The sequence below is a fragment of the Myxine glutinosa genome, chromosome 13, assembly GCF_964187855.1.
Source record: "Myxine glutinosa chromosome 13, kmMyxGlut1.1, whole genome shotgun sequence".
Taxonomy (NCBI): domain Eukaryota; kingdom Metazoa; phylum Chordata; class Myxini; order Myxiniformes; family Myxinidae; genus Myxine; species Myxine glutinosa.
The window spans coordinates 4930661-4957383 of NC_136273.1; the positions used below are offsets into that span (position 1 = coordinate 4930661).

General features: G+C 46.0%; 1 protein-coding gene across 4 annotated transcripts in view; it reads left to right on the forward strand.

Annotated features, from left to right (window-relative positions):
• Positions 1-608: 608 nt before the first annotated feature.
• LOC137438526 (KH domain-containing RNA-binding protein QKI) overlaps positions 609-26723 on the forward strand; it is a 30581-nt gene continuing 4466 nt past the window's right edge. For 2 of the 4 annotated variants that reach the window (XM_068133644.2, XM_078766960.1), the window contains exons 1-8: positions 609-1391; positions 11267-11358; positions 15571-15627; positions 16572-16688; positions 16825-16968; positions 21360-21444; positions 25016-25378; positions 25586-25657. In XM_068133644.2, the coding sequence (XP_067989745.2) occupies positions 1211-1391; positions 11267-11358; positions 15571-15627; positions 16572-16688; positions 16825-16968; positions 21360-21444; positions 25016-25378; positions 25586-25657 (1111 nt within the window). In that variant the 5' untranslated portion in view covers positions 609-1210. Of the gene's footprint in view, positions 1392-11266; positions 11359-15570; positions 15628-16571; positions 16689-16824; positions 16969-21359; positions 21445-25015; positions 25379-25585; positions 25658-25766; positions 26356-26723 lie in introns of those variants that run through there. The other 2 variants (XR_013621143.1, XM_068133646.2) reach the window with 2 other exon arrangements.

Below are 26723 nucleotides of genomic sequence, written 5' to 3' on the forward strand. Positions count from 1 at the left end.
GCTTTTGATGACATACGTTGTTGCTTCCTTTATTGGCAAGACAAGTCGTGCGCATAGCACCGCACTACAGTGGGATCTTTAACGTCCAAAGAATGTTCGCATTAAGCAAACGGAACAACCATCTTTACTCTGGAACCCTGAACAAATGGAGCGGTTTAGATAGCCAGAGTGGACAGGTCAAAGGTCATCGTGCTACCTGTGTGTATGTAGCCCCCATTAGCCACAATGTCCATCAAATAATTAATTAACATATATTTATAGTATATCATATCCATATGATCAAATTAGTGGGAGAGATTCGTTCACTTTGGTGGTGCCGGGTGTGGTGTCCGTGTGGTTAATGCGGTTAGAAGGTCCGATCTTAGTCTCGGAAGGAGATCGGAGGTTCGAACCCTGGACAATTCAAAACCAAACCATTCAAAATGGTACCTGCTGCTACTTGAACATCTAAAAAGGCACGGAAAAAACAACCATATGTTGGTAATGATGGAGGGAGCGTTTGATAAAATATACATCGTCATAGCGTCTTTCTGCGTCAACATTCCTTGTAATGTAAGGCAACACGTCAGAGTAGAAGAAGAAGACCATGAATTCTTTGCACGTCGCGCATGCGCAGAGGTTCTAAAAAGTTTTTTTTTTCCATTTTGAGTGAGGAGGGGTGATGTTGTGGAGAAGTTAACTTTAAAATTTGATCGAAGCGGTGGTCCAGTTGTCCTACCGTCGTTGTGAGACTTATTTGAGCTCCGTCGGGGTGTTTGAGGAGACGCGGTTCGTTGGTAAACTTCGGCGGCTTGTGTAACCGTGAGGGGCGGGAAAAAAGGAAACTTTGTCGTTCGTTCGTGAGACATTTTAACTGAGGTAAAATATAAAGTCGTCGCATTGCGCGCTTTTTGGGAATTGTAATAAAGACGCGAGAAGTTGTTTTTATAGACGATACGTTAATAAACTTTGGCTAAAGACCAATTTCTGACTAATTGTTGAAGTATCGCGAGAGTTGCGAAATTAAAAGTAAAGAGGAAAGTTGTGGGGCCTGATTCCTGAGGTAGTTTCCATTTATAAACGGGCGCAAGCGAGTCCTGGTGTGTCAGGGTTGGTGAAAGTAAAAGTAGTCGGTAGCGGCGGTTGTTTTCGTGCGACCCAAGCAGGTTTGCTGTTGCGGTTTTATTTGATTTATTTATTTTAATTATTTTCACGTTCATTACTTTTGGCCATGTCGTCCGTGGAAGAACCTGGAGTCCGAATAGCCGCGGGAGGGAACGGTAATGTCGACAGGGAAAGGCCCGCAATGGGTCCCGAATACCTGATGCAGCTTCTCCGAGACAAGAGGGTGCTGGCCGCCCTGCCCAGCCTCGGGGGAGCTTTCTCGCACTTGGAGAGGCTTCTGGACCAAGGTGAGCCGCCTCAGGTCGGACACGGTCAGGAAGGACACGCCATGGCGTGGCGATGGCTTAGCCTTAAGTTTATTTACAAAACATGAAGTCGTTTCGGGGTTGAAGAGTTGAAAAAAGTTTTGTAACAGTAACTGGATTTCGACACTGGGCAGAAAATGGAGGGAGGGATTAGAGAGGTTGGTGGTGCAGAGAGGGATTAGAGAGGTTGGTGGGGCAGAGAGGGATTAGAGAGGTTGGTGGTGCAGAGAGGGATTAGAGAGTTTGGTGGTGCAGAGAGGGATTAGAGAGTTTGGTAGTGTGGAGAGAGGGATTAGAGAGTTTGGTAGTGTGGAGAGAGGGATTAGAGTTTAGTAGTTTGGAGAGAGGGATGAGAGAGTTTGGTAGTGTTTGGAGATGAATGAGAGTTTGGTAGTTTGGAGACAGGGATTAGTCATTAGAGTTTGGTAGTTTGGAGACAGGGATTAGTCATTAGAGTTTGGTAGTTTGGAGACGGGGATTAGTCATTAGAGTTTTGTAGTGTTTGGAGAGGGATTAGAGTTTAGTAGTTTGGAGACAGGGATTAGTCATTAGAGTTTGGTAGTTTGGACAGAGGGATGAGAGTTTGGTAGTGTGGAGAGAGGGATTAGAGTTTGGTTCTGTGGAGAGAGGGATGAGAGTTTGGTCATGAGGAGAGAGGGATTAGAGTTTGGTTCTGTGGAGAGATGGATGAGAGTTTGGAGAGAGGGATTAGAGTTTGGTAGTGTGGAGAGAGGGATGAGAGAGTTTGGCAGTGTGGAGAGAGGGATTAGAGTTTGGTAGTGTGGAGAGAGGGATTAGAGTTTGGTAGTGTGGAGAGAGGGATGAGAGAGTTTGGCAGTGTGGAGAGAGGGATTAGAGGGTTTGGTAGTGTGGAGAGAGGGATTAGAGAGTTTGGTCGTGTGGAGAGAGGGATTACCGAGTTTGGTGGTGTGGAGAGGGGGATTAGAGGTATTGGTAGTGTGGAGAGAGGGATTAGCGAGTTTGGTAGTGTGGAGAGAGGGATTAGACAGTTTGGTAGTGTGGAGAGAGGGATGAGAGAGTTTGGTAGTGTGGAGAGAGGGATTAGCGAGTTTGGTGGTGTGCAGAGAGGGATTACCGAGTTTAGTAGTTTGGAGAGAGGGATTAGAGTTTGGAGAGAGGGATTAGAGTTTGGAGAGAGGGATTAGAGTTTGGTCGTTTGCAGAGAGGGATTAGTCATTAGAGTTTGGTAGTTTGGAGACAGGGATTAGTCATTAGAGTTTGGTAGTTTGGAGACAGGGATTAGTCATTAGAGTTTGGTAGTTTGGAGACAGGGATTAGTCATTCGAGTTTGGTAGTTTGGAGACAGGGATTAGTCATAATAGTTTGGTAGTTTGGAGACGGATTAGTCATTAGAGTTTGGTAGTTTGGACAGAGGGATGAGAGTTTGGTAGTTTGGACAGAGGGATGAGAGTTTGGTCGTGAGGAGAGAGGGATGAGAGTTTGGTTATGAGGAGAGAGGGATTAGAGTTTGGTTCTGTGGAGAGAGGGATGAGAGTTTGGTAGTGTGGAGAGAGGGATTAGAGAGTTTGGTAGTGTGGAGAGAGGGATGAGAGAGTTTGGCAGTGTGGAGAGAGGGATGAGAGTTTGGTAGTGTGGAGAGAGGGATGAGGGAGTTTGGTAGTGTGGAGAGAGGGATGAGAGTTTGGTAGTTTGCAGAGAGGGATGAGAGTTTGGTAGTTTGCAGAGAGGGATGAGAGAGTTTGGCAGTGTGGAGAGAGGGATGAGAGAGTTTGGCAGTGTGGAGAGAGGGATGAGAGAGTTTGGTAGTGTGGAGAGAGGGATGAGAGAGTTTGGTAGTGTGGAGGGAGGGATGAGAGAGTTTGGCAGTGTGGAGAGAGGGATTAGAGAGTTTGGTAGTGTGGAGAGAGGGATGAGAGAGTTTGGTCATGAAGAGAGAGGGATGAGAGAGTTTGGTCGTGTGGAGAGAGGGATTAGGGTTTGGTAGTGTGGAGAGAGGGATGAGAGAGTTTGGTAGTTTGGAGAGAGGGATGAGAGAGTTTGGCAGTGTGGAGAGAGGGATGAGATAGTTTGGTAGTGTGGAGAGAGGGATGAGGGAGTTTGGCAGTGTGGAGAGGGATTAGAGAGTTTGGTAGTGTGGAGAGAGGGATGAGAGAGTTTGGTAGTGTGGAGAGAGGGATGAGAGAGTTTGGTAGTGTGGAGAGAGGGATGAGATAGTTTGGTAGTGTGGAGAGAGGGATGAGAGTTTGGTAGTTTGCAGAGAGGGATGAGAGAGTTTGGCAGTGTGGAGAGAGGGATGAGAGAGTTTGGTAGTGTGGAGAGAGGGATGAGAGAGTTTGGTAGTGTGGAGAGAGGGATGAGATAGTTTGGTAGTGTGGAGAGAGGGATGAGAGAGTTTGGCAGTGTGGAGAGGGATTAGAGAGTTTGGTAGTGTGGAGAGAGGGATGAGAGAGTTTGGTCATGAGGAGAGAGGGATGAGAGAGTTTGGTCGTGTGGAGAGAGTTTGGTCACGAGGAGAGAGGGATGAGAGAGTTTGGTCGTGTGGAGAGAGGGATGAGAGAGTTTGGTCATGAGGAGAGAGAGGGATGAGAGAGTTTGGTCGTGTGGAGAGAGGGATGAGAGTTTGGTTGTGAGGAGAGAGGGATTAGGGTTTGGTAGTTTGGAGAGAGGGATGAGAGAGTTTGGTAGTTTGGAGAGAGGGATGAGAGTTTGGTAGTTTGGAGAGAGGGATTAGGGTTTGGTAGTGTGGAAAGAGGGATGAGAGAGTTTGGTAGTTTGGAGAGAGGGATGAGAGAGTTTGGCAGTGTGGAGAGAGGGATGAGAGAGTTTGGCAGTGTGGAGAGAGGGATGAGAGAGTTTGGCAGTGTGGAGAGAGGGATGAGAGAGTTTGGCAGTGTGGAGAGAGGGATGAGAGAGAGTTTGGCAGTGTGGAGAGAGGGATGAGAGAGTTTGGTTGTGTGGAGAGAGGGATGAGAGAGTTTGGTAGTTTGGAGAGAGGGATGAGAGAGTTTGGTTGTGTGGAGAGGGATTAGATTTTGGTAGTTTGGAGAGAGGGATTAGAGAATTTGGTTGTGTGGAGAGAGGGATGAGAGAGTTTGGTTGTGTGGAGAGAGGGATGAGAGAGTTTGGTTGTGTGGAGAGAGGGATGAGAGAGTTTGGCAGTGTGGAGAGAGGGATGAGAGAGTTTGGTTGTGTGGAGAGAGGGATGAGAGAGTTTGGCAGTGTGGAGAGAGGGATGAGAGAGTTTGGCAGTGTGGAGAGAGGGATTTGAGAGTTTGGCAGTGTGGAGAGAGGGATTAGAGGGTTTGGTAGTGTGGAGAGAGGGATTAGAGAGTTTGGTTGTGTGGAGAGAGGGATTAGAGTTTGGTAGTTTGGAGAGAGGGATTAGAGTTTGGTAGTTTGGAGAGAGGGATTAGAGTTTGGTAGGATGGAGAGAGGGATTATAGTTTGGTAGTGTGGAGAGAGGGATTATAGTTTGGTCGTGTGGAGAGGGATTCGAGAGTTTGCTCGTGTTGAGAGATGGATTAGAGGGTTTGGTAGTTTTGGAGAGGGATTGGAGAGTTTGGTAGTGTGGAGATAGGGATTAGAGAGTTTGGTAGTGTGGAGAGGAATTAGAGAGTTTGGTAGTGCAGAGCGGGATTGGAGAGTTTGGTAGTGCAGAGAGAGGGATTAGAGAGTTTGGTCGTGCAGAGAGAGGGATTAGAGAGTTTGGTAGTTTGGAGAGAGGGATTAGAGAGTTTGGTAGTGCAGAGAGAGGGATTAGAGAGTTTGGTAGTGTGGAGAGAGGGATTAAAGAGTTTGGTCGTGTGGAGAGGGATTAGAGAGTTTGGTAGTGCAGAGAGAGGGATTAGAGAGTTTGGTAGTGCAGAGAGAGGGATTAGAGAGTTTGGTAGTGCAGAGAGAGGGATTAGAGAGTTTGGTAGTGCAGAGAGAGGGATTAGAGAGTTTGGTAGTATGGAGAGAGGGATTAGAGAGTTTGGTAATGTGGAGAGATGGATGAGAGTTTGGTAGTTTGGAGATAGGATTAGAGAGCTTGGTGGTGTGGAGAGGGATTATAGTTTGGTCGTGTGGAGAGGGATTATAGTTTGGTCGTGTGTAGAGAGGGATTCGAGAGTTTGATCGTGTTGAGAGAGGGATTCGAGAGTTTGATAGTGTGGAGAGAGGGATTAGAGAGTTTAGTAGTTTTGGAGAGGGATTAGAGAGTTTGGTAGTTTTGGAGAGAGGGATTAGAGAGTTTGGTAGTTTTGGAGAGGGATTAGAGAGTTTGGTAGTTTTGGAGAGAGGGATTAGAGAGTTTGGTAGTGTGGAGAGAGGGATTAGAGTTTGGTAGTTTGGAGACGGGGATTAGAGTTTGGTAGTTTGGAGAGAGGGATTAGAGTTTGGTAGTTTGGAGAGAGGGATTAGAGTTTGGTAGTTTGGAGAGAGGGATTAGAGTTTGGTAGTTTGGATAGAGGGATTAGAGTTTGGTAGTTTGGAGACAGGGATTAGAATTTGGTCGTTTGGAGACAGGGATTAGAGTTTGGTCGTTTGGAGACAGGGATTAGTCATTAGAGTTTGGTAGTTTGGACAGAGTGATTAGAGTTTCGTAGTTTGGAGAGAGGGATTAGAGTTTGGTAGTTTGGAGACAGGGATTAGAGTTTGGTAGTGTGGAGAGAGGGATGAGAGTTTGATAGTTTGGAGAAAGGATTAGAGAGCTTGGTGGTGTGGAGAGGGATTATAGTTTGGTCGTGTGGAGAGGGATTATAGTTTGGTCGTGTGGAGAGGGATTCGAGAGTTTGCTCGTGTTGAGAGATGGATTAGAGGGTTTGGTAGTTTTGGAGAGGGATTAGAGAGTTTGGTAATGTGGAGAGAGGGATTAGAGAGTTTGGTAGTGTGGAGAGAGGGATTAGAGAGTTTGGTAGTTTTGCAGAGAGGGATTAGAGAGTTTGGTAGTGTGGAGAGGGATTAGAGAGTTTGGTAGTGCAGAGAGAGGGATTAGAGAGTTTGGTAGTGCAGAGAGAGGGATTAGAGTGGTAGTTTGGAGAGAGGGATTAGAGAGTTTGGTAGTGTGGAGAGGGATTAGAGAGTTTGGTAGTGTGGAGAGAGGGATTAGAGAGTTTGGTAGTGTGGAGAGAGGGATTAGAGAGTTTGGTAGTGTGGAGAGGGATTAGAGAGTTTGGTGGTGCAGAGAGGGATGAGAGAGTTTGGTGGTGCAGAGAGGGGTGAGAGAGTTTGGTCATGTGGAGAGAGGGATTCGAGTTTCATAGTTTGGAGAGAGGGATTACAGCGTTTGGTAGTTTGGAGAGAGGGATTACAGCGTTTGGTAGTTTGGAGAGAGGGATTCGACTTTGGTGGTGTGGAGAGAGGGATTAGATTGCTTGGTCGTGTGGAGAGAGGGATTAGAGAGTTTGGTTGTGTGAGGAGAGGGATGAGAGTTTGGTAGTGTGGAGAGTGGGATGTGAGAGTTTGCTAGTGTTTGGAGAGGGATGAGAGTTTGGTAGTGTGGAGAGAGGGATGAGAGAGTTTGGTCGTGTGGAGAGAGTTTGCTGGAGTGGAGAGGGATTAGAGAGTTTGGTCATGAGGAGAGAGAGAGGGATGAGAGAGTTTGGTCGTGTGGAGAGAGGGATGAGAGAGTTTGGTCATGAGGAGAGAGGGATGAGAGTTTGGTCGTGTGGAGAGAGGGATGAGAGAGTTTGGTCGTGTGGAGAGAGGGATGAGAGAGTTTGGTCGTGTGGAGAGAGGGATGAGAGAGTTTGGTCGTGTGGAGAGAGGGATGAGAGAGTTTGGTCGTGTGGAGAGAGGGATGAGAGAGTTTGGTCATGAGGAGAGAGGGATGAGAAAGTTTGGTCATGTGGAGAGAGAGGGATGAGAGAGTTTGGTCGTGTGGAGAGAGGGATGAGAGAGTTTGGTCGTGTGGAGAGAGGGATGAGAGTTTGGTCGTGTGGAGAGAGGGATGAGAGAGTTTGGTCGTGTGGAGAGAGGGATGAGAGAGTTTGGTCATGAGGATAGAGGGATGAGAGAGTTTGGTCATGTGGAGAGAGTTTGCTGGAGTGGAGAGGGATTAGAGAGTTTGGTCGTGTGGAGAGAGGGATGAGAGAGTTTGGTCGTGTGGAGAGAGGGATGAGAGAGTTTGGTCGTGTGGAGAGAGGGATGAGAGAGTTTGGTCATGAGGAGAGAGGGATGAGAGAGTTTGGTCGTGTGGAGAGTTTGCTGGAGTGGAGAGGGATTAGAGAGTTTGGTAATGTGGAGGGTAAAAGGTTGTGCTGCACACCCCACCAGACGTGGGATTAATTGGGGCCATTGTTGTAATCATTGTTTGTTGCACAACTACGAGGGGACCTAATATTGTAGGGTACTCTCTTCCTTTTAGCCCACTGCCCCCTTCAACATCCCCACTGATCTGCTGGTCAAGGCTAAAGATAGATTTGAAAACTTTCTCAATCCATGTGTCCTTGGACCCACACGTGTGCTCCATCTCCATGCTGAATTAACCTTCAGAGTGGAATGTAGGAAGGGTAAAAGTGTCAAAAAGGGGGTGGGGGTCGATGAGTGTAGAACAGGCAGAGCACATTCCGTTCCTATCTTTAGGTTTGTCCCAATAGCTTGTGGGAGGCTTGCATTGCAGCGAAGCTGGCTATTGGGTTCAGGAAAGTGATAATTGATTAGTACCGGTAGTGATTGATTGGTATGGGTAGTGAATGATTAGTATGGTTAATGAATGATTAGTAGGCGTAGTGAATGACTGGTATAAGTTGTGAATGATTGGTATGGGTAACGAATGACTGGTATGGGTTGTGAATGATTGGTATGGGTAACGAATGATTGGTATGGGTAACGAATGACTGGTATGGGTTGTGAATGATTGGTATGGGTAACGAATGACTGGTATGGGTTGTGAATGATTGGTATGGGTAACGAATGACTGGTATGGGTTGTGAATGATTGGTATGGGTAACGAATGACTGGTATGGGTTGTGAATGATTGGTATGGGTAACGAATGACTGGTATGGGTTGTGAATGATTGGTATGGGTAACGAATGATTGGTATGGGTTGTGAATGATTGGTATGGGTAGCGAATGATTGGTATGGGGAGCGAATGATTTGTATGGGCAGCGAATGATTGGTATGGGTTGTGAATGATTGGTATGGGTAACGAATGACTGGTATGGGTTGTGAATGATTGGTATGGGTAGTGAATGATTGGTATGGGTAGTGAATGATTGGTATGGGTAGTGAATGATTGGTATGGGTAGTGAATGATTGGTATGGGTAGTGAATGATTGCTATGGGTAGTGAATGATTGGTATGGGTAGTGAATGATTGGTATGGGTAGTGAATGATTAATATGGGTAGTGATTGATTTGTGTAGAAGTAGATAGTGATTGATTAGTATGGGTCATGATTGATTTAGTGTAGGAAGTGATTGATTAGTATGGGAAGTGATTGATTAGTATGGGTTGTGATTGATTAGTATGGGTCGTGATTGATTAGTATGGGTCGTGATTGATTAGTATGGGTTGTGATTGATTAGTATGGGTCGTGATTGATTAGTATGGGTCGTGATTGATTAGTATGGGTCGTGATTGATTAGTATGGGTCGTGATTGATTAGTATGGGTCGTGATTGATTAGTATGGGTCGTGATTGATTAGTATGGGTCGTGATTGATTAGTATGGGTCGTGATTGATTAGTATGGGTCGTGATTGATTAGTATGGGTCGTGATTGATTAGTATGGGTCGTGATTGATTAGTATGGGTCGTGATTGATTAGTATGGGTCGTGATTGATTAGTATGGGTCGTGATTGATTAGTATGGGTCGTGATTGATTGGTATGGGTCGTGATTGATTGGTATGGGTCGTGATTGATTGGTATGGGTCGTGATTGATTGGTATGGGTCGTGATTGATTGGTATGGGTCGTGATTGATTGGTATGGGTCGTGATTGATTGGTATGGGTCGTGATTGATTGGTATGGGTCGTGATTGATTGGTATGGGTCGTGATTGATTGGTGTGGGTCGTGATTGATTGGTGTGGGTCGTGATTGATTGGTATGGGTCGTGATTGATTGGTATGGGTCGTGATTGATTGGTATGGGTCGTGATTGATTGGTATGGGTCGTGATTGATTGGTATGGGTCGTGATTGATTGGTATGTGTCGTGATTGATTAGTATGGGTCCTGATTGATTAGTATGGGTCGTGATTGATTAGTATGGGTCGTGATTGATTAGTATGGGTCGTGATTGATTAGTATGGGTCGTGATTGATTAGTATGGGTCGTGATTGATTTGTATGTGTCGTGATTGATTAGTATGGGTCGTGATTGATCTGTATGGGTGGTGATTGATTCGTCAGTGTGGTGATTGATTCGTATGGGTCGTGATTGATTAGTATGGGTCGTGATTGATTAGTATGTGTCGTGATTGATTAGTTTGGGTCGTGATTGGTATGGGTCGTGATTGATAAGTATGGGTGGTGATTGATTAGTAAGTGTGGTGATTGATGACAAGTGGAACATGTCTTTCAATCCTGACAAATCTCACGCTCTCACTATGTCTCTCCGCAAAGACTGACTGGACAACCCTCCCATCGACTTTCTCAACAATCCTCTCCAAGAAGTTCTGTCACTCAAGCTTTTGGGTCTCACTATCTGCCTTGATCTTTCTTGGGAAAACCACATTTCCAAGCTGGCCTCCAAAGCCAGTCGCCGACTGGGCATCCTCCGTCGTGCGAAGTCCTTCCTTGGCACACCTGAGCTCCTCACCACATACAAGGCTTTCATCTGCAGCTCAATGGAATACTGCTCTCCCCTCTGGGCCGGTGCTCCTGCCTCACACGTAGCTCGGTTTCATGCTGTTGAAACCAAACCTTTCACAATCATTGGAATGTCCCGGTGAAGCTGATTCTGAGGGTCTTTCACTCACTCATTCACCGCAGGCAGGTTGGTGGTCTTTCTCTCTTCTACCGACTCCTTTCCGGCCTAGTTCCACCTGCTCTATCTGTGCTCTGTCCCCTAAATATTCCTTCAGGACGCACAAGATCTGCCTGCAACCCTCTTCTGGTGAAACCGCCAAAATCAAGACTCTCTGCTCACCTTCACTCCTTCATTCCTCTTTTCTTCCACCTCTGGAACAATCTCCCACACTCTCTTCAATCCCTCTCCTCCCTCCAGGTCTTTAAAACACCTGTTCACCGCCGTCTCTTATCTTCCCCCACCCAAAGCCTTGATCTTTTCTACCCCCGTTGATACACTCCAAATCCATCTCCTTCAATCTCCAACTTCTTTCCTGAAAGTCTTTGTAGTGTCCATTTGATTTTATACCTTGTTCACCTCCCCCCCCCCCTGGCCCTCCACCACCCCAGCCCTTTCCCTTCCACAGATTTCCCAATGTCCGTTCTCTCCTGTTGTGTTTCCCTCTCTCCCCCTTGTCTCCCACTCCCTTTATCATATGTTTTATGTTTCTGTTTATGGTTTTATGTGTTTGATGTGTTAGTTCTTACACGAGCCTTGACTTTGTATACAAAAAAAATAGTATGGATCATGATTGATTGGTGAGGGTGGTGATGCTTCTGTTGTACATTTCCCATCTCTCCCTCCTTCCCCCTCAAGTATTGCTTTGTATTTATTTACTTTTTAAATTAATGTGCATTTTATTACTTGGCAAGTATTTTACAAGGAGCAATTTGTCGAACCAAAAGCCTCAATTCTAAAAGCCGCATCCGCTGATGTATTTCTGCGAAAATTCCATCAATGACTAAAAACGATACAATTTGTATTTATAATTTTATATTTTTTTATTAACGAGCTTCTCTCCTAGAACGTGGTTTACCCAAAGTACCGTGCATCCAAATACATTGACACGCGTTGTGTTCTTGTGCCCGTACTCCCCTTCCTAGAGATCACCCGGGTGCGTCGAACCATGTACCAAGATACGCTGAGTGTGGGAACGGGCATTGGGAATTGTGAAATGGCTCTTCCTGATGCTCAGGTACAACAACACAACAACAACGTGCATTTTAAGGCCATTTTCCCTGCTAGAGCGGGGGTTAGCCTTGCGGTCCCCATGACAATCTTCTCCATTTTGCCCTATTTTCTGCATCTCCCCTTGTTAACCCCCTTGCCCGCATTTCTTCTTCCACCATCTTTAGCCAAGTCTTTCTCGGTCTTCCCCGTCCTCTACTTCCTTCTACATTCATTTCCATCACTCTTCTCAACCAGTCACTTTCATCCTTCCTCAACACATGACCAAACCATCTCAACCTGTTCCTCTTCACAGCATCAATCACAGGCTCTAATCCCATCATCTCGCAATTCATCATTTGTCTTCCTCTCTCTCAACGATACTCCGCACATCCATCGAACCATTCGCATTTCCACCCTTTCCAGCCTTCATTGCTGCTCTTCGTTCATTACCCATGTCTCGCTCCCATAAATCATAACACTTCTCACACATGCAGCATACACCTTTCCCTTCAGCTTCAGCGACACTCTCCTCCTCAACAGCACGCCACTCAGTTCCCGAAACTTCTTCCATGCACATCTCACTCCAGCAACCGTTGCCGAGTCTGATCCACCTTCTCCATTCAGCATGTCTCCGAGGTAGCAAAATGTTTTCACACCTTCCAGCTTCACGCCGTCTCCAAGATCCAACTCAACATTTCCTCCATCTGCAGCTCCCTCTGTGCACACCTTACATTTGAATGTAGCTGCCACACTGGTAAAATAACGGAATAGACTTGCAAATCACTTGTGTTATACCGAGTGGAATGTTGCAAAGCCCGATGTGAATTCTCTGGATTTTAATTATTTTTTAAACCATTGGATGTGCTGCTCGGTTTTGGAAATGAGACCCTGTGCCACCATTCAAACAGCATTTACAATGTGCGCTGCAATCGTGGGTGTCACGTGACTGCAACTCAGTAATCCTCACTACTTCCCACACAAGGGCTTCAAACTCTAACTTGTTTGAGTGTCCAATTTAGTCATAAACTTCACAAGTACCTTTTTAATTTGCCTCTTTGGAGGGGGGGGGGGGGGGGGGGGGGAGCAGGATAGAGGGGTTAAAGGAGGAACTTTGTCATCGTGTCTGGTTAATTAATTTGAATGTAATCCCGTGCAATACTTATTAACTTGGAGATGTTGCATGAGTCAAACAACAAAGCACCTAAATGTATGTTCATTTCAGGCATTAAACTGTATGCAGGGCTTGATTAACATTTCAGGGCAAATTTAGTTTGAAAAGAAGACCATGTATATCTATATATAAATGCCATTGTCTCTCTCTCTCTGTCTGTCTGCCTTTGTTCCTTATACATGGTCACATCTTTTAAGTTGCAATCTCCAAACTTGGGTTACAAATACACCTTTGTTTGGGAGGTAACATAGGCAGGCCGTGCAGCTGCGGCCTCATGCAGGAGGCGGGAGAGGGGGGGCATAAATTATTTATGTAAATGTATTACGTGTAGTGCCACCTGGTGGTGGTGCCAGAGGGTATTGCAAGGCAATTCTGAGGTTAAACCACTCTTTGCACGGGTAAATTTGGCCTCCTTCCCTTCTCTCCCCCCCCCCCCTCCCCCACAAAATTGGGTGGGGGTGGGGGTCGCTGTCAAACGCTCCCTCCCCCCACATGCCCAAAGGGTGTGTTTGTGTGTGTGTGTGTGTGTGTGTGTGTGTGTGTGTGTGTGTGTGTGTGTGTGTGTGTGTGTGTGTGTGTGTGTGTGTGTGTGTGTGTGTGTGTGTGTGTGTGTGTGTGTGTGTGTGTGTGTGTGTGTGTGTGTGTGTGTGTGTGTGTGTGTGTGTGTGTGTGCTTGTTTGTGTTTGTTTTAGACAGAGAACCCTGGGACCATGCAGTGGACCAAGTGATGTTCGCGGTTGGCTAGCAACCTGCCGTGGTACGAAGTTATTTGTGCCCGTGGCTTTGCTGAAGAACCAATTAATCGTCAAGGCTGTTGCTGCTAGAAAGGGGAGGTGGGGACGGGAATGGGGAGGGAGAGGATGTGGAGGGGGAGGGGAGATATATATATATATATATATATACACACACACACATATATACAGTGCATTCAGAAAGTATTCAGACCCCTTCACTTTTTTCACATTTTGTTATGTTGCAGCAACAACAACATGCATTTTAAGGCCATGTTCCCTGCTAGAGCGGGGGTTAGCCTTGCGGTCCCCATGACAATCTTCTCCGTTTTTCCCTATTTTCTGCATCTCTCCTTGTTAACCCCCTTGCCCGCATTTCTTCTTCCACCATCTTTAGCCAAGTCTTTCTCGGTCTTCCCTGTCCTCTACTTCCTTCTACATTAACTTCCATCACTCTTCTCAACCAGTCACTTTCATCCTTCCTCAATACATGACCAAACCATCTCAACCTGTTCCTCTTCACAGCATCAATCACAGGCAATATTCCCATCATCTTTCGCAATTCATCATTTGTCTTCAAATCGTTTATCGTATCGTATCGTATGTTGCAGTCGTATCGTATGTCGTATGTTGCAGCCTTCATCAATTCAATCAATCAATTCAATCATTTCAATTCAATCATTCAATCATTTCAATTCAATCAATTCAATCAATTCATCAATTCATCAATTCAATCAATTCATCAATGCAGCAATTCATCATTTGTCTTCAAATCGTTTATCGTATCGTATCGTATTGTTACAGACGTGGCTTAGATGTTATTTACCGAGCGGTTTGGTATGACCACGTCTGCACAAGTTACCCGATTATACCCGAACGTTGACTAATCGCGCTACGCTAGGTCAATGAAGGAAAAGACACACGGCTGGGATTAAAATGACACGACACCATGGATACGGTTCTCAAGACCTCCGGAGGAGATTATATTCGTTCGGAAGGTCAGATTACAGGGACGAGAGGTACAGCATAGAAAGACAAGCACTTAGACACAATCTTATATTAACCCCAACAGACGACAGATAAACGGGACAAAAGGCTGACTCACACGGGGATTGATGGCTAGGAAAGGCAGGATCGATGGCTCCAGGTGCACCTGGGCTCAGGGACAGAATCGACTCGGTCCGGTCCAGAGATGCGGGAGGTCTCACAGCGCTCGAGGTAGTGTCTTGCTCTTCTTCAAGCTGGGGGCGCATCTCACCTCACATCCGGTGAGTCGCTTCGTATATCCGGCGGGGAGTGACACGCCCTCGGCTCGTTAGCTCCGCCTCGTGGAATCGGCACGTTGCTTCTCATTGGGTGCGTGCGGGGGGTTTACCAGGCTCCGCCCTTGACGAGGAGCTGACAGCCAGCCCCTTCGTGGTAACCCCGTGGAGCGCATGGTCATGGCGGCTAACCGAGCTGGTGGGAGGACGCACACTCCCCCCGCGCAGCGTCGTTGTTGTTGTAATTGTTGTTGTAGTTGTAGTTGTAGTTGTTGTTGTTGTTGTTTGGGGAAGAAGACGGGAGGAGGCTTGGGAAGGTCCTAAACTCACTACTGGTGCCATATAATCACATTCTGGTGCAACGAAGAGTCATAATTAATGGAAACGAGTCCTTAACTGACATAGACTAAGAATAACTAGCAAGATGTCCTATAGTTGTCTACGTGAGATGCGGTGGACCTGGGCACGACATTTAATGGGGGAAAAAGGGGAAGGTCGGTTCTACAGAGTGTTGTTTACAGACAATGGGACTAGGGAATGGGGGATTGGGGATAGTTGGGGAGTATTGGGGAAATAGGGGAATATTTACAAGCGGATATGGAGGCCAAATTCCATATTCGCAACAGTATGTTGCAGCCTTATGCTTAAATCGTTTAAATTCATTTTTTCCCTCATCAATCTACACTCAATACCCCATAATGACAAAGAGAAAACAGGATTTCAGAAAGTTTTGCAAATTTATTAAAAAGAAAAAACTGAAATATCACATTTACATAAGTATTCAGACCCTTTGCTATGACACTTGTAATTTAGCTCAGGTGCCTCCCATTTCTCTTGATCATCTTTGAGATGTTTCTACACCTTGATTGGAGTCCACCTGTGGTAAATTCAATTGATTGGACATTATTTGGAAAGGCACACACCTGTCTATATAAGGTCCCGCGTTTCTGTGAAGTCCCGAAAACTTCACAGAATAAATGTCACAAACCCTCTCCGACATTCTCTCGACCCTGTTGATAAAACATGCCTGTGTATGTTGCAATTTACTGTCATGCTTTGCTTTCTGTCCTCAGGGCCCGGGGGTGAGCTTGCAGGAAAAACTTTTCGTGCCAGTCAAGGAGTTTCCTGATGTACGTTACTCGGTCCACAACCTCATTTCAGGGGAAAATGGTGGACTGTTCAATTTGCATCACTTTATCATGTCTGACATCTCGTACAGAACGTCCCTTTGAGAATTGAAAGTTTGAGCTAACCGGTGAAATGTCAAACGTGATACATTCAAATAGAGATCGGACCTGGGTGAAGAGTAGCGGAGTTAAGTACATGTCAGTTTGGCGTGAACATAAATTCGCTTGAGAGATTTTGATTGATTATTCATCTCGTATCCTTGCTGTGGATGGAACAGCGTGCATAATAATCACTTCATGAGATGTTTTAGTTTTGATTGGTCATGGAATTAAATACTTTTTAAATATGCAGCACAGGTCAAAGTGTGAACATTCTTTTTGGTGATGCAACTATCTTGGGAAATTTTTAAGTGGGATCATTACATCTTAATCGTTCTTGACGCAGTGAATGTACAATATTGTAAATGTACAAGAAGTAAAGGTTTATTTGCTCCTCTTAAAGGTTGAACTGATTGCAGATGCAACACTGGACAAAGCCTTTGTTGCACAATTAGCCTATCCCATCGCTGATATAATTTCCGCTCTCGTGTGAAGACTGCATATTTTTGGATCACTATTCTGATTAGGATTGTTAGTAATTTGGGGAACTTGTGCTGGTGGAAGGAGCTGCTCCAGAATGTTTCTTGGAAGAAGATCTTGTACACAGCGTTGCATTTCAGTGGATTAGACTTTAACCACCTCTAACTTCAAAAACAATTGTGAAGTGCATTGCATGTCAGTTATGATGCATTGTTTTGGTGATAATTTCGCACATGCACACGAGTTGAATGTGTAACAGCACTTTTTTCTGAATGGAAAAACTCCCAAAGGCAATACAATTTTACAATCTTGAATTTGGACCTCCTGGGGCATATTGTTCTGAAGCCCCACCCATTTCCTTTGTACAGTTCAACTTTGTCGGTCGAATCCTCGGGCCGAGAGGACTCACGGCCAAGCAGCTTGAAACTGAGACTGGCTGTAAAATCATGGTGCGAGGGCGGGGTTCGATGAGGGACAAGAAAAAGGTTGGTCTTCTGGCCTGCTTTCACTAGCTCGTCTGTTCTCTTCCATTTGTATTGCTGTTCATGCAGTTTTGAATGCGTATCATTTTGTTCCCTCCCCCATTTTTTTATTCTTATTTTTTTAACGCACATCCATCAGGAGGAGCAAAACCGTGGCAAGCCAAACTGGGAGCATCTTAATGAGGACCTCCATGTGCTCGTCTCTGTGGAAGATACCAGAAACCGTGCAGACATACGGCTTGCCCGTGCTGTTGCAGAAGTTCGACAGCTTCTCGTACCGTCTGTAAGTTGGTACTTCTCAAAAGGGCTTCTTCTAGATTTGATCAAGATAACGTAAAAAAAAGTTATTATACAAAATCGAGGCTCATGAAGCTAGAACATCGGATGGATCAGGATATAACAGAACAAAAGGAACAGTAGAAAGAGAGGGGAAGCACCAACAGCAGGGTTAAGGAACAAAATCAAGGGAGACTTGGGAAATTGAGGGGGGGAGGAGGGGTGGAAATGAGGGCATGTGGTGTCAAGATGGATACAGAAGCCAACTCTCCAGAAGAATAAATTGGAAACTTGGAAAGAGGAGGGCTTGGAGCTTGGTGTATTTGATTGTGGTTGAAAGAACATTGTTTTGGATGGGGGATGATATGAGATTTGTCTTGAAGACCTATGACGGAGAATGAAGAGATTGTGGATGTTGGTTTCACCCCGGTGTGAGAAAACGAACGAATATGTGGAGGTGAGCAGTGATTCTGAATTTTGGGGGTTTCACCCAGAAGGGGGTTGATGGTGGACCATGTGTGCTCTGCTGAAATCCAGGGAGTGGGTGTGAGTGGATACAACAACACAACATGCATTTTAAGGCCATTTTCCCTGCTAGAGCGGGGGTTAGCCTTGCGATCCCCATGACAATCTTCTCCATTTTGCCCTATTTTCTGCATCTCTCCTTGTTAACCCCCTTGCCCGCATTTCTTCTTCCACCATCTTTAGCCAAGTCTTTCTCGGTCTTCCCCGTCCTCCACTTCCTTCTACATTCATTTCCATCACTCTTCTCAACCATTCACTTTCATCCTTCCTCAACACATGACCAAACCATCTCAACCTGTTCCTCTTCACAGCATCAATCACAGGCTCTCTTCCCATCATTTTTCGCAATTCATCATTTGTCTTCCTCTCTCTCAACGATACTCCACACATCCACCGAACCATTCGCGTTTCCACCCTTTCCAGCTTTCGTTGCTGCTCTACATTCATGACCCATGTCTCGCTCCCATAAATCATAACACTTCTCACACATGCAGCATACACCTTTCCCTTCAGCTTCAACGACACTCCCCTCCTCATCAGCACGCCACTCAGTTCCCGAAACGTCTTCCATGCACATCTCCCTCTTGCAACCGATGCCGAGTCTGATCCACCTTCTCCATTCAGCATGTCTCCGAGGTAGCAAAATGTTTTCACACCTTCCAGCTTCACGCCGTCTCCAAGATCCAACTCAACATTTCCTCCATCTGCAGCTCCCTCTGTGCACACCTTACATTTTAATGTAGCTGCCACACTGGTTAATGACCCTCTCAGACCACTACATTTTTGATGAACCCACTCAGCGCACATTGTGCACTGAATGGAGTTCACTCCGACACCCTTCCTGCACACAGCACAGGGCCACTTCCCAGTTCTTTCCACCTCACCACATGCTTTACCACTTACCATCACCTTCGTCTTTCCTATATTCACCTTTGCAGACCTTTTGTCTCCATACATTCCTTCCACTTGTTCATCTTTTCCTTCAGTCCATCCATACTTTCCGCAATCAACACCAGATCATCTGCATACAACAACTCCCATGGTAAACCCTCCTTTACGTTCTGAGCCAGCACCTCCATCACAGCTACAAATAGTAGTGGGCTTAGTACCGACCCCTGATGCACTCCCACCTTCACCTCAAACTCACCACTGTTCCCGTCCTTCGTCCTTACAGCTGTGCGCGCTCTTTTGTACATTGCCATCACGACTCTGATCAACCATTCCTCCACTCCTAACTTCCTCAATGCCCATGTCAATACTTTGCGTGGAACCCTATCGAATGCTTTCTCCAGATCAACAAACCCAAGAAACAACTTCTTCCTCTTCTCCATGTACTTCTCCTGCAACTGCCTCACAATAAAGAGCTCGTCTGTCAATTCCTCTTCCTGGCATAAATCCAAACTGCATTTCGTCGATCTTCACCTTCTTCCTTATCCTCCTCTCCAACACCCTTTCCAATACCTTCATTCCATGCTCCAATACCTTTATCGCTTGGTACGAGCCACACTCCAGAGGGTCACCTTTCCCCTTGTATAGAGGGACGAGGGTACTCAGTTCCCAATCCACTGGAATGCGGCCTTCTTTCACCAACCAGATTACAGATCTCTGTCATTCTCTTCACACCCCAACTTCCTGCTGCCTTCAACATATCTCCCACAACTCCCGTCAGCCCTCCCGCTTTTCTACTCTTCATTGCTTTTGTCGCTTCCTCAGCTTCCTTCTCAGTTATCTTCTCTGCCAGTCCTAAAACTGGGTTACTCTCTATGTTGCCATCCCATTCATTCTCTGTATTCGACAGCATTTCCATATATCTTTTCCATCTTCCTTTTATTCCATCTGGGTCCACAACGATTTGTCCCACTTCATCCTTCAAGCAACTCACCCCCATCACATCACACCTCTCTTTCGCTATCTGCTTTGCAATCCTGAATACCGCTCTCTGACCCTCTTCCGAATCCAAGCGTTCTCCGAACATTTTCCTACATGCCTCCTGCGCCTTTGCTACCTCTTTCTTTGCAGCCTTCTTGGCTGCCTTATAACTTTCATGCTCTGCTTTTTCTGCTCCCGTACCCTTCGCCTTCTGCCACTCCTTGAACTTCTTCCTCTTCTCGTCAATCCACTTTCCAACTTCATCATCCCACCACCATGTTTCCGAGTGCCTCGGTGGTCCTTTTGTCCATCCACATACCTCACCAACGGCTCCCAACAGACTAGCTTTCATTGACATCCAACCACGTTCAAGCTCAACCACATCATCCTCTACCCTACTCAGCCTCTCTTTTAATGCCTCTTTAAACCTCTTTCAACCTCCACACCTTCATTCTCGGTTGGTACTTCACCCGCCGAGCTCTCCTCGCACCTTTCACCCTTATGTCACAGACAACCAAGTGGTGCTGTGAAACAGCCTCCTCCCCCGGGATCACCTTTGTGTCCCGGAGGTGCCCCCTATCTCGCCTACGCACCATCAGGTAGTCAACGGTTGCCGTCGACGCACCTGACGTGTATGTAACAAGCTTATTATCCCCTTTCTGGAACTGAGTATTACAAATCAACAAATCAGCTCCATCAGCAAACTCCAAAATCCTTTCACCTTCTCCATTTCTCACACCATATCCGTAACCCCCATGAACTCCCTCAAAACCATCCATACTTCTTCCCACATGTCCATTTAGGTCTCCTCCTACCACAACAACTTCCTCATCTTTCACGTTTTCCATCAGCTTCTCTATCGCACACCAGAACTTGTCCTTCTCTTCATCGCTCCGACCAACCTGCGGAGCATATCCCGAGATGACGTCCACCAAGAGCTTTCCAATCATCATTTTCACCATCAACCTATCACTCACTCTAGTCACACTCACCACACTGTCTACAAACTCCTCAGAAAACAGGACACCAACACCATTCACGCCCTCCAGGCACCCTTGCCACACAAACTTGTATTTCTGTCCCTGCCTACCCTTCACCATTCTCACACCACTTCCCTTCCGTCTCGTCTCGCACACAACATATGTCCACTCTTCTTCTGACCAATACTTCCACCACTTCTCCTGATCTCCCTGTCATTGTCCCTACATTCCATGTCCCAAACCTCAGAAACCGATCTCCACTTCAGGCTGTACCCTGCCCATATGTAGTTGTAATTGTCATGGTTCTCTTTTTGAGGCAATGTTTTTATGGCCGGATGCCCTTCCTGACGCTAACCCTCTTTGTCGCCTCTTACGACACGCAGGGATACGGTGTACCTATTCTAACCAGTGTACACACCGGGAAGTGGATGAAGTGAGTGGATGAATGAGTGGATGAAGCAGGAAAACAGCAAAGGGTGTGATATCAGAAAGGAGGTGGTAGAAGACAGAGAAACTACCAACCTGTGTGTGATGTGAAAATGATAGGCTCATTGACTCAGCTTCAGCATGAGACATTCCAATGATCTTGACAGCGTCAAACTGAGCAAGGTGCGAGGCAGGGGCGGTAGCCCAGATGGGAGAGCCGTACACCATCGACCTGCAGATGAAGGCCTTGTAGGTGGATAAGGGTTCCCATTTGCCAAGAAGGTACTTTGCACGATGGAGGATGGCCAGGTGGCAATTGGCTTTGGAGGCCAACTTGGAGATGAGGGCTGTCATGGCAAAGGTTGGAGTCCTCAACAAAGAGATGAGGATTTTCTGAGTCAGAGAGATCGTTAATGAGGATTGGGAATAGGACTGGGCCCTGAACACAGCCTTGGGGGCACTCCATCCTTGCCTTGGGGGCACTCCATCCTTGACAGGGAGAGGAGATAACTGATAATATAATAATACAACTTTGTTAAAATGGATAAAATAATCAATATCAGTTGGTTATTACTTGGTGCTTTTATTCCTGTCCCAGGGTGAGGGGGAGGATATGCTGAAGAAGATGCAGCTGATGGAATTGGCCATTCTCAATGGCACATACCGTGATGGCTCACGACCCGGTAATCTTACCGCATCCTTGGAAACGGCGCTTTGTGCATTGACATTTCCTCTGGTGTTGTCATAACCCTTAAAATGAAGGATTAAAAGGTGTACAATAAATGTACAGTACATACCATTAATGGGGTTAGAGAAAGGAGATTGACATGAGAGACAGACAGACAGACAGATTAGTAGGGTTAGTGTCCTCGGAGTGTTTTGGGTCCTCGGGGTCTTTTGGTTCCTCAGGGACCTTTGGGTCTTTTGGGGTCTTCAAAGGTCGAAGGGGTCTCAGCAGTCAGCAGTCAGCAGTCAGCAGTCCAAAGGGTTAAAAGGTACATTTCAAAAGTATGCAATTGATTAATAGACACAAAAAGTAACACATACACACACACACACACACACACACCACCCCTCATCCATTTATAGTAGATCATGGAATAAAGGGTCAAATAATGACAACGAAACATAATTTTTCTTTTTTTATTTCCAGAGTTCGCACAGACCCTCAAACTCACCAAAACCCTCTAAATATTGTTATCGTTTATTTTGAGCTCAAACCCTTGAAAAGGAATCCTTTTGGTTCCTTCCCTTCCAAAACCTTCAAATATGCCCCAATATTTGATATTTGTCGTCGGACAAAATTAACACTTAATGAGCTAGCTGATTGGTTAGTTTGCCATTCATATCATTTGCTCTTCCTTGATCTGTCTTTGTAAGGCCGATTCCATGTTATACTTGCCTTGTGAGCTGTTGATGCCCGGAGGACGCGTACTGCCACACACTTTTGGTTGACTCGTATCATTGGCTCTACCATCAGTTTAATGGGTATGCGGGTGGTCCCTGATACCTCAGGGAGATGGATGCCCCTGCCTTGCATTACTAGGTTACCTGTGGGCAAGGTGTAATACCTGTCAGCCCTCCTTACCAGGGTAACGGTCCGCAGCCATGCGGTTTAAATGGCAGATGGCTCTGCACATCTGGTGGATGAGAGTCCAGTCGACTCCAACAGCATGGGCGGAAGAGGGTGAATTCCCCAATGAATGAATGAATGATCGTTTTCAGGCCATTTTCCCCGCTAGAGCAGGGGTTAGCCTTGCGGGCCCCATGACAGTCATGGTTCCCTGTTTGAGGCGATGTTTTTATGGCCGGATGCCCTTCCTGACGCCAACCCTTGGTCACCTCCTACGATGCGCAGGGATACGGTGTACCTATTCTAAACCGGGGTACACACCGGGATCATTCATCCCAGCAAGCTGGTACTCAATTTGCCGACCTCGGAAGGATGACAGGCTGAGTCAACCCCCTGGCGTTAATTCAGCGATCGACCGGGATTCAAACCCAGGATCCTAGGATCCCAAGCCGGCACCCTAACCACTAAGCCAACACCAGGCTGGTGTTGGGACGGAGAGGAGTGGCGACCCCCAGTCTATACCACACACTTACCCGTGTGTACCAGCCATAGAAAGGCAATGCCATTATTGCCTGAAGAGACTCGACATGATTGTTATCAGTTTTAATGCGCAAAAACCTCTTCCGTAAATGATTCCCATTCGGCTATGCTGGCTCTGCTGATCCGTTTCCAAAACTCCTGTTATGGTTCAGCTGTCATGGCTAAGTGGTTATGGTGATAGCCTAGAAAATAAAGGGCTGCAGGTTCGAATCCTGCCCATACAAGAGAAGAGAAGCACACTACTGTTGTTGTGTATGTTTTCTTCTCTCTCCCCCTCTTGTCTCCCGCTCCCTTTATTGTGTGTTTCATGGGTCTGTGCCTGTTCTCGTGTTCGCTCTTGTATGAGCCTTGACTCTGTATACCAAAAAAAAATCAAATATTTTTTCGAAGATTTTGATAAGCGGCCACACGGGCCACCTCGGACCACATTTTTGTGGCCCGACGGAGTTTTTGGTGCCATCTGGCACCTGGGCCACCGCTTATTTCGAACGCTGCCTGGTTACATAGCTCTGATCAATTCCAATTGCAATGGCCTTATAGGCTCACCCATAAATACAAATAACCCTGGTTATATAGATTGGATAGATTACCATTGCAATGAACTATAGACTGAGCGATAAATATAACTATCCCTGGTTATACAGGGTGTTCCAAAAAGGCCCGGACAACTTTGGTTGTTAATATATTTAGTAGCACAAAGATCCAACCATACTCTTTGTTTTCTTTATCAGGTCTGGTGGTTTAATGTAAAATATAATGGCGACTCCACAGGAGAACGCTCAATGCGTCGAATGGTTCATCGAGACGGGATTCGACACCCAAGTTCAGCGTAATTTCCGTACAAGGTATGGAAGGAATCTCTATCGCGGACTAGTATCGGAGAGTGTTACATGAGGTTTAAGGAGACAAAGTTGTCAGAAACAAAAGTACCGGTCGACCAAGTACAAGTGCAGCAGATGTTGAAAGAGTACATTAATCATTTCAACAAAGTCCCGGAAAATCAATCCCATGAGCATCCAGAGAACTGGGACTACCAACCACCACTGTACATGGGATTTTGCATAAAAAACTGAAGCTTTTTGCCTATAAAGTGCAGATTCTGCAGGAACTCAAACCAAATGATGGACCAAAACACATGGCATTTGCCTTGGGAGTGCTCAGTCGCATCGAGGATGATGAAGATTACCTGAAAAAGGTCATGTTCCCAGACTAAGCTTGTTTCCTGTATCGGGGAAGGTCAACCAGCACAATGTGAGGACCTGGGGGTCTGAAAAACCCCCACGTGGTAATTGAACACATTCACGACAGTCCAAAGGTCAATGTGCGGTGTGATCTTCTCCATGACCGCTTGGTGGGTCCCGTTTTTCTTTGTGGAGGACACGGAGAGCTCAACAATTTACATGAACATGTTGGAAGGATTCGCTTCCCACAGATTGAAGACCTGCAACCCGATATCATTTTTCAGAGCGGTCGTCAGACGCGGAGCCGACAGGAAGTCTTTGACGCGGGTGACAGCTGCGATTGTTTTGACACGACTTACTGGATTTGAACCGGGAAAGCGGAACAGTATGGCGACTGCAACAATGCAAACGACAAATTAGTGTGTTGCTAGAACAAGTGAAAAATAGCATTGTTGTACAAGTGCTCGAAGCATTTTTCTCTACCACCCCCACCCCCTAAATATTCTATGCCTTTCCTTTTTATTAATCCCACCCACGCTCTTCCAATTTTACCATTTTTGGTAAAATAGCCTTGGTGTGCCATTTTTTTCAGTATCTGAAATGATCACCTAGAAAGAGAATTGTTGATCTTTGTCTGATTTGTGGTAAAATGCAATGAGCAAGTGTGTACATGTAAAGAGTGAATATTCAAGGACAAACCAAAATTAAGTTATCTTCATCCAATTAAAAATGCTTTGAGCATTTTGAATGTTACTTATTAAATGTTCCTCATTCGTTTGTGCAACCAAATGCATGGGTGAGGATGTGTGCTTTGCTGATTGTCCAGGCAAGTGGGCCTTAACGTAGTCTGCATTGCAAATTATATAATCCTTTATTATGAATAATTTTTTTTTGCTTGGGTCTTGCTGAAGAGCTACTCGCAACTATTACCTCTCGTTTCCTTTCATCTTTTCTTCGCAGCACCACATATGACAATTCCACTTAGTGTCGGTCCCAGGCTTATGGCCACCCCTCCAACAATGGCTCCACCGCTACATGCCCCTCATCCGGCACTAGCTCATCAAGCGGTCTCAGCCGCAGGCCTCCTGGCGGCTGCTCCATTGCGTCCAGGAACTCCTGCAGCGCACCCATCTGCGGGTCTTTGTTTCCCCATTGTGCGGCCAATCACAGCTGGGCCGCCTCCTCCACAACCTCCGCTAGGCCATTTTGTATCTGCCGCCGCTCCTGACGGCAGCCTCATATACACATATGATTACCCATACACATTTGCTCCAGCACCACAGTTCATCGAATACTCTATGGACCCGAGCGCCCAAATCCATGGTTTGTTGCTTTTTCGGTCATCATTTCACCAATACAGCCACTCCCACCCTCCCTCTTCCCCACCCCTCCCCCTACCCCCATACCCTTGAAGATTGTTTTCTGTGACAAACTTGGGAATTTTTCCAATTCTTTGTTTGACGAGAGATAATCCTAATGCCATGGTTTTGTGTTTTTCCTTCCCTTCTCCAAATACTGACCTAACTTTAGGTGCTGTTAGTTCAAAGCGTCGCCATGATGCACGGATGCATCCTTACCAGAGACTGGTAACTTCAGATCGCAGTATGTATCATCCCTAGTTCTGGTCATCGACCCCCTAATGATTCACCATTTCTTCAAAAATTTACTCAACCATTTCACTTTCATTTTCTCCTCTCCTAACCTTCCCCAGACCCGACAATTTGATTCGTTTCATTGTCATTTGCTGTTCAGTGACCGTGCCCATGTTGGCGTCCAATGATAGGTAATCAATTTGTACACCTGCTTAAAAGACAAGTACAACAGTTCCTCCCCAATATTATCTGATTGCTGCTCTCACTTCAAACTTTCCTCTCATTTCTATGACTTTCACTCTTCTGCAACTTTCTCTACTCTGTTATATATTTTTTGTTTATGATGTCAGTTTTGTTCCCCCCCCCTCTTTCCCCCCTCCCATTTTTTTTAATTTGTTATTCTACACCCCCCCACCCCCACTCTCATTTCTATGACTGAAACTTTTCTGCTCCCCCCCACCCCACCAAATCTCCACTTCTTGAACTTCTGCCTTTCAACTGTTATTCTCTCTACTGCACCCCTTTTTGCGATGCTCTTTTTACCTCGCCACAACCACTCAAGCTATTGCTTCCACACCTTATACCTTTCCGCCCATACATCCCTTCCCCCAGCCTTTTCCATCAAATCATAACCTTTATGCCAGCCTTTCCAAACAATTGCAAAGCTTTTCTTCTAAGCTTTCCCACCAATCCAAAAACATTTGCACCAAAATATCTCAATAATCACCAAACCTTTCCACCTAGCTCTCCCAATAACCACCAAACTTTTCCACCAAGCTCTCCCAATAACCACCAAACTTTCCGCCAAGTTCTCCCAATAAACGCCAAACGTTTCTGCCAAGCTCTCCCAATAACCGCCAAACGTTTCTGCTAAGCTCTCCCAATAGCCAGCAAACGTTTCTGCGAAGCTCTCCCAATAACCAGCAAACATTTCTGCAAGGCTCTCCCAATAACCGCCAAACGTTTCTGCCAAGCTCTCCCAATAGCCAGCAAACGTTTCTGCCAAGCTCTCCCAATAGCCAGCAAACGTTTCTGCGAAGCTCTCTCAATAACCAACAAACGTTTCTGCCAAGCAA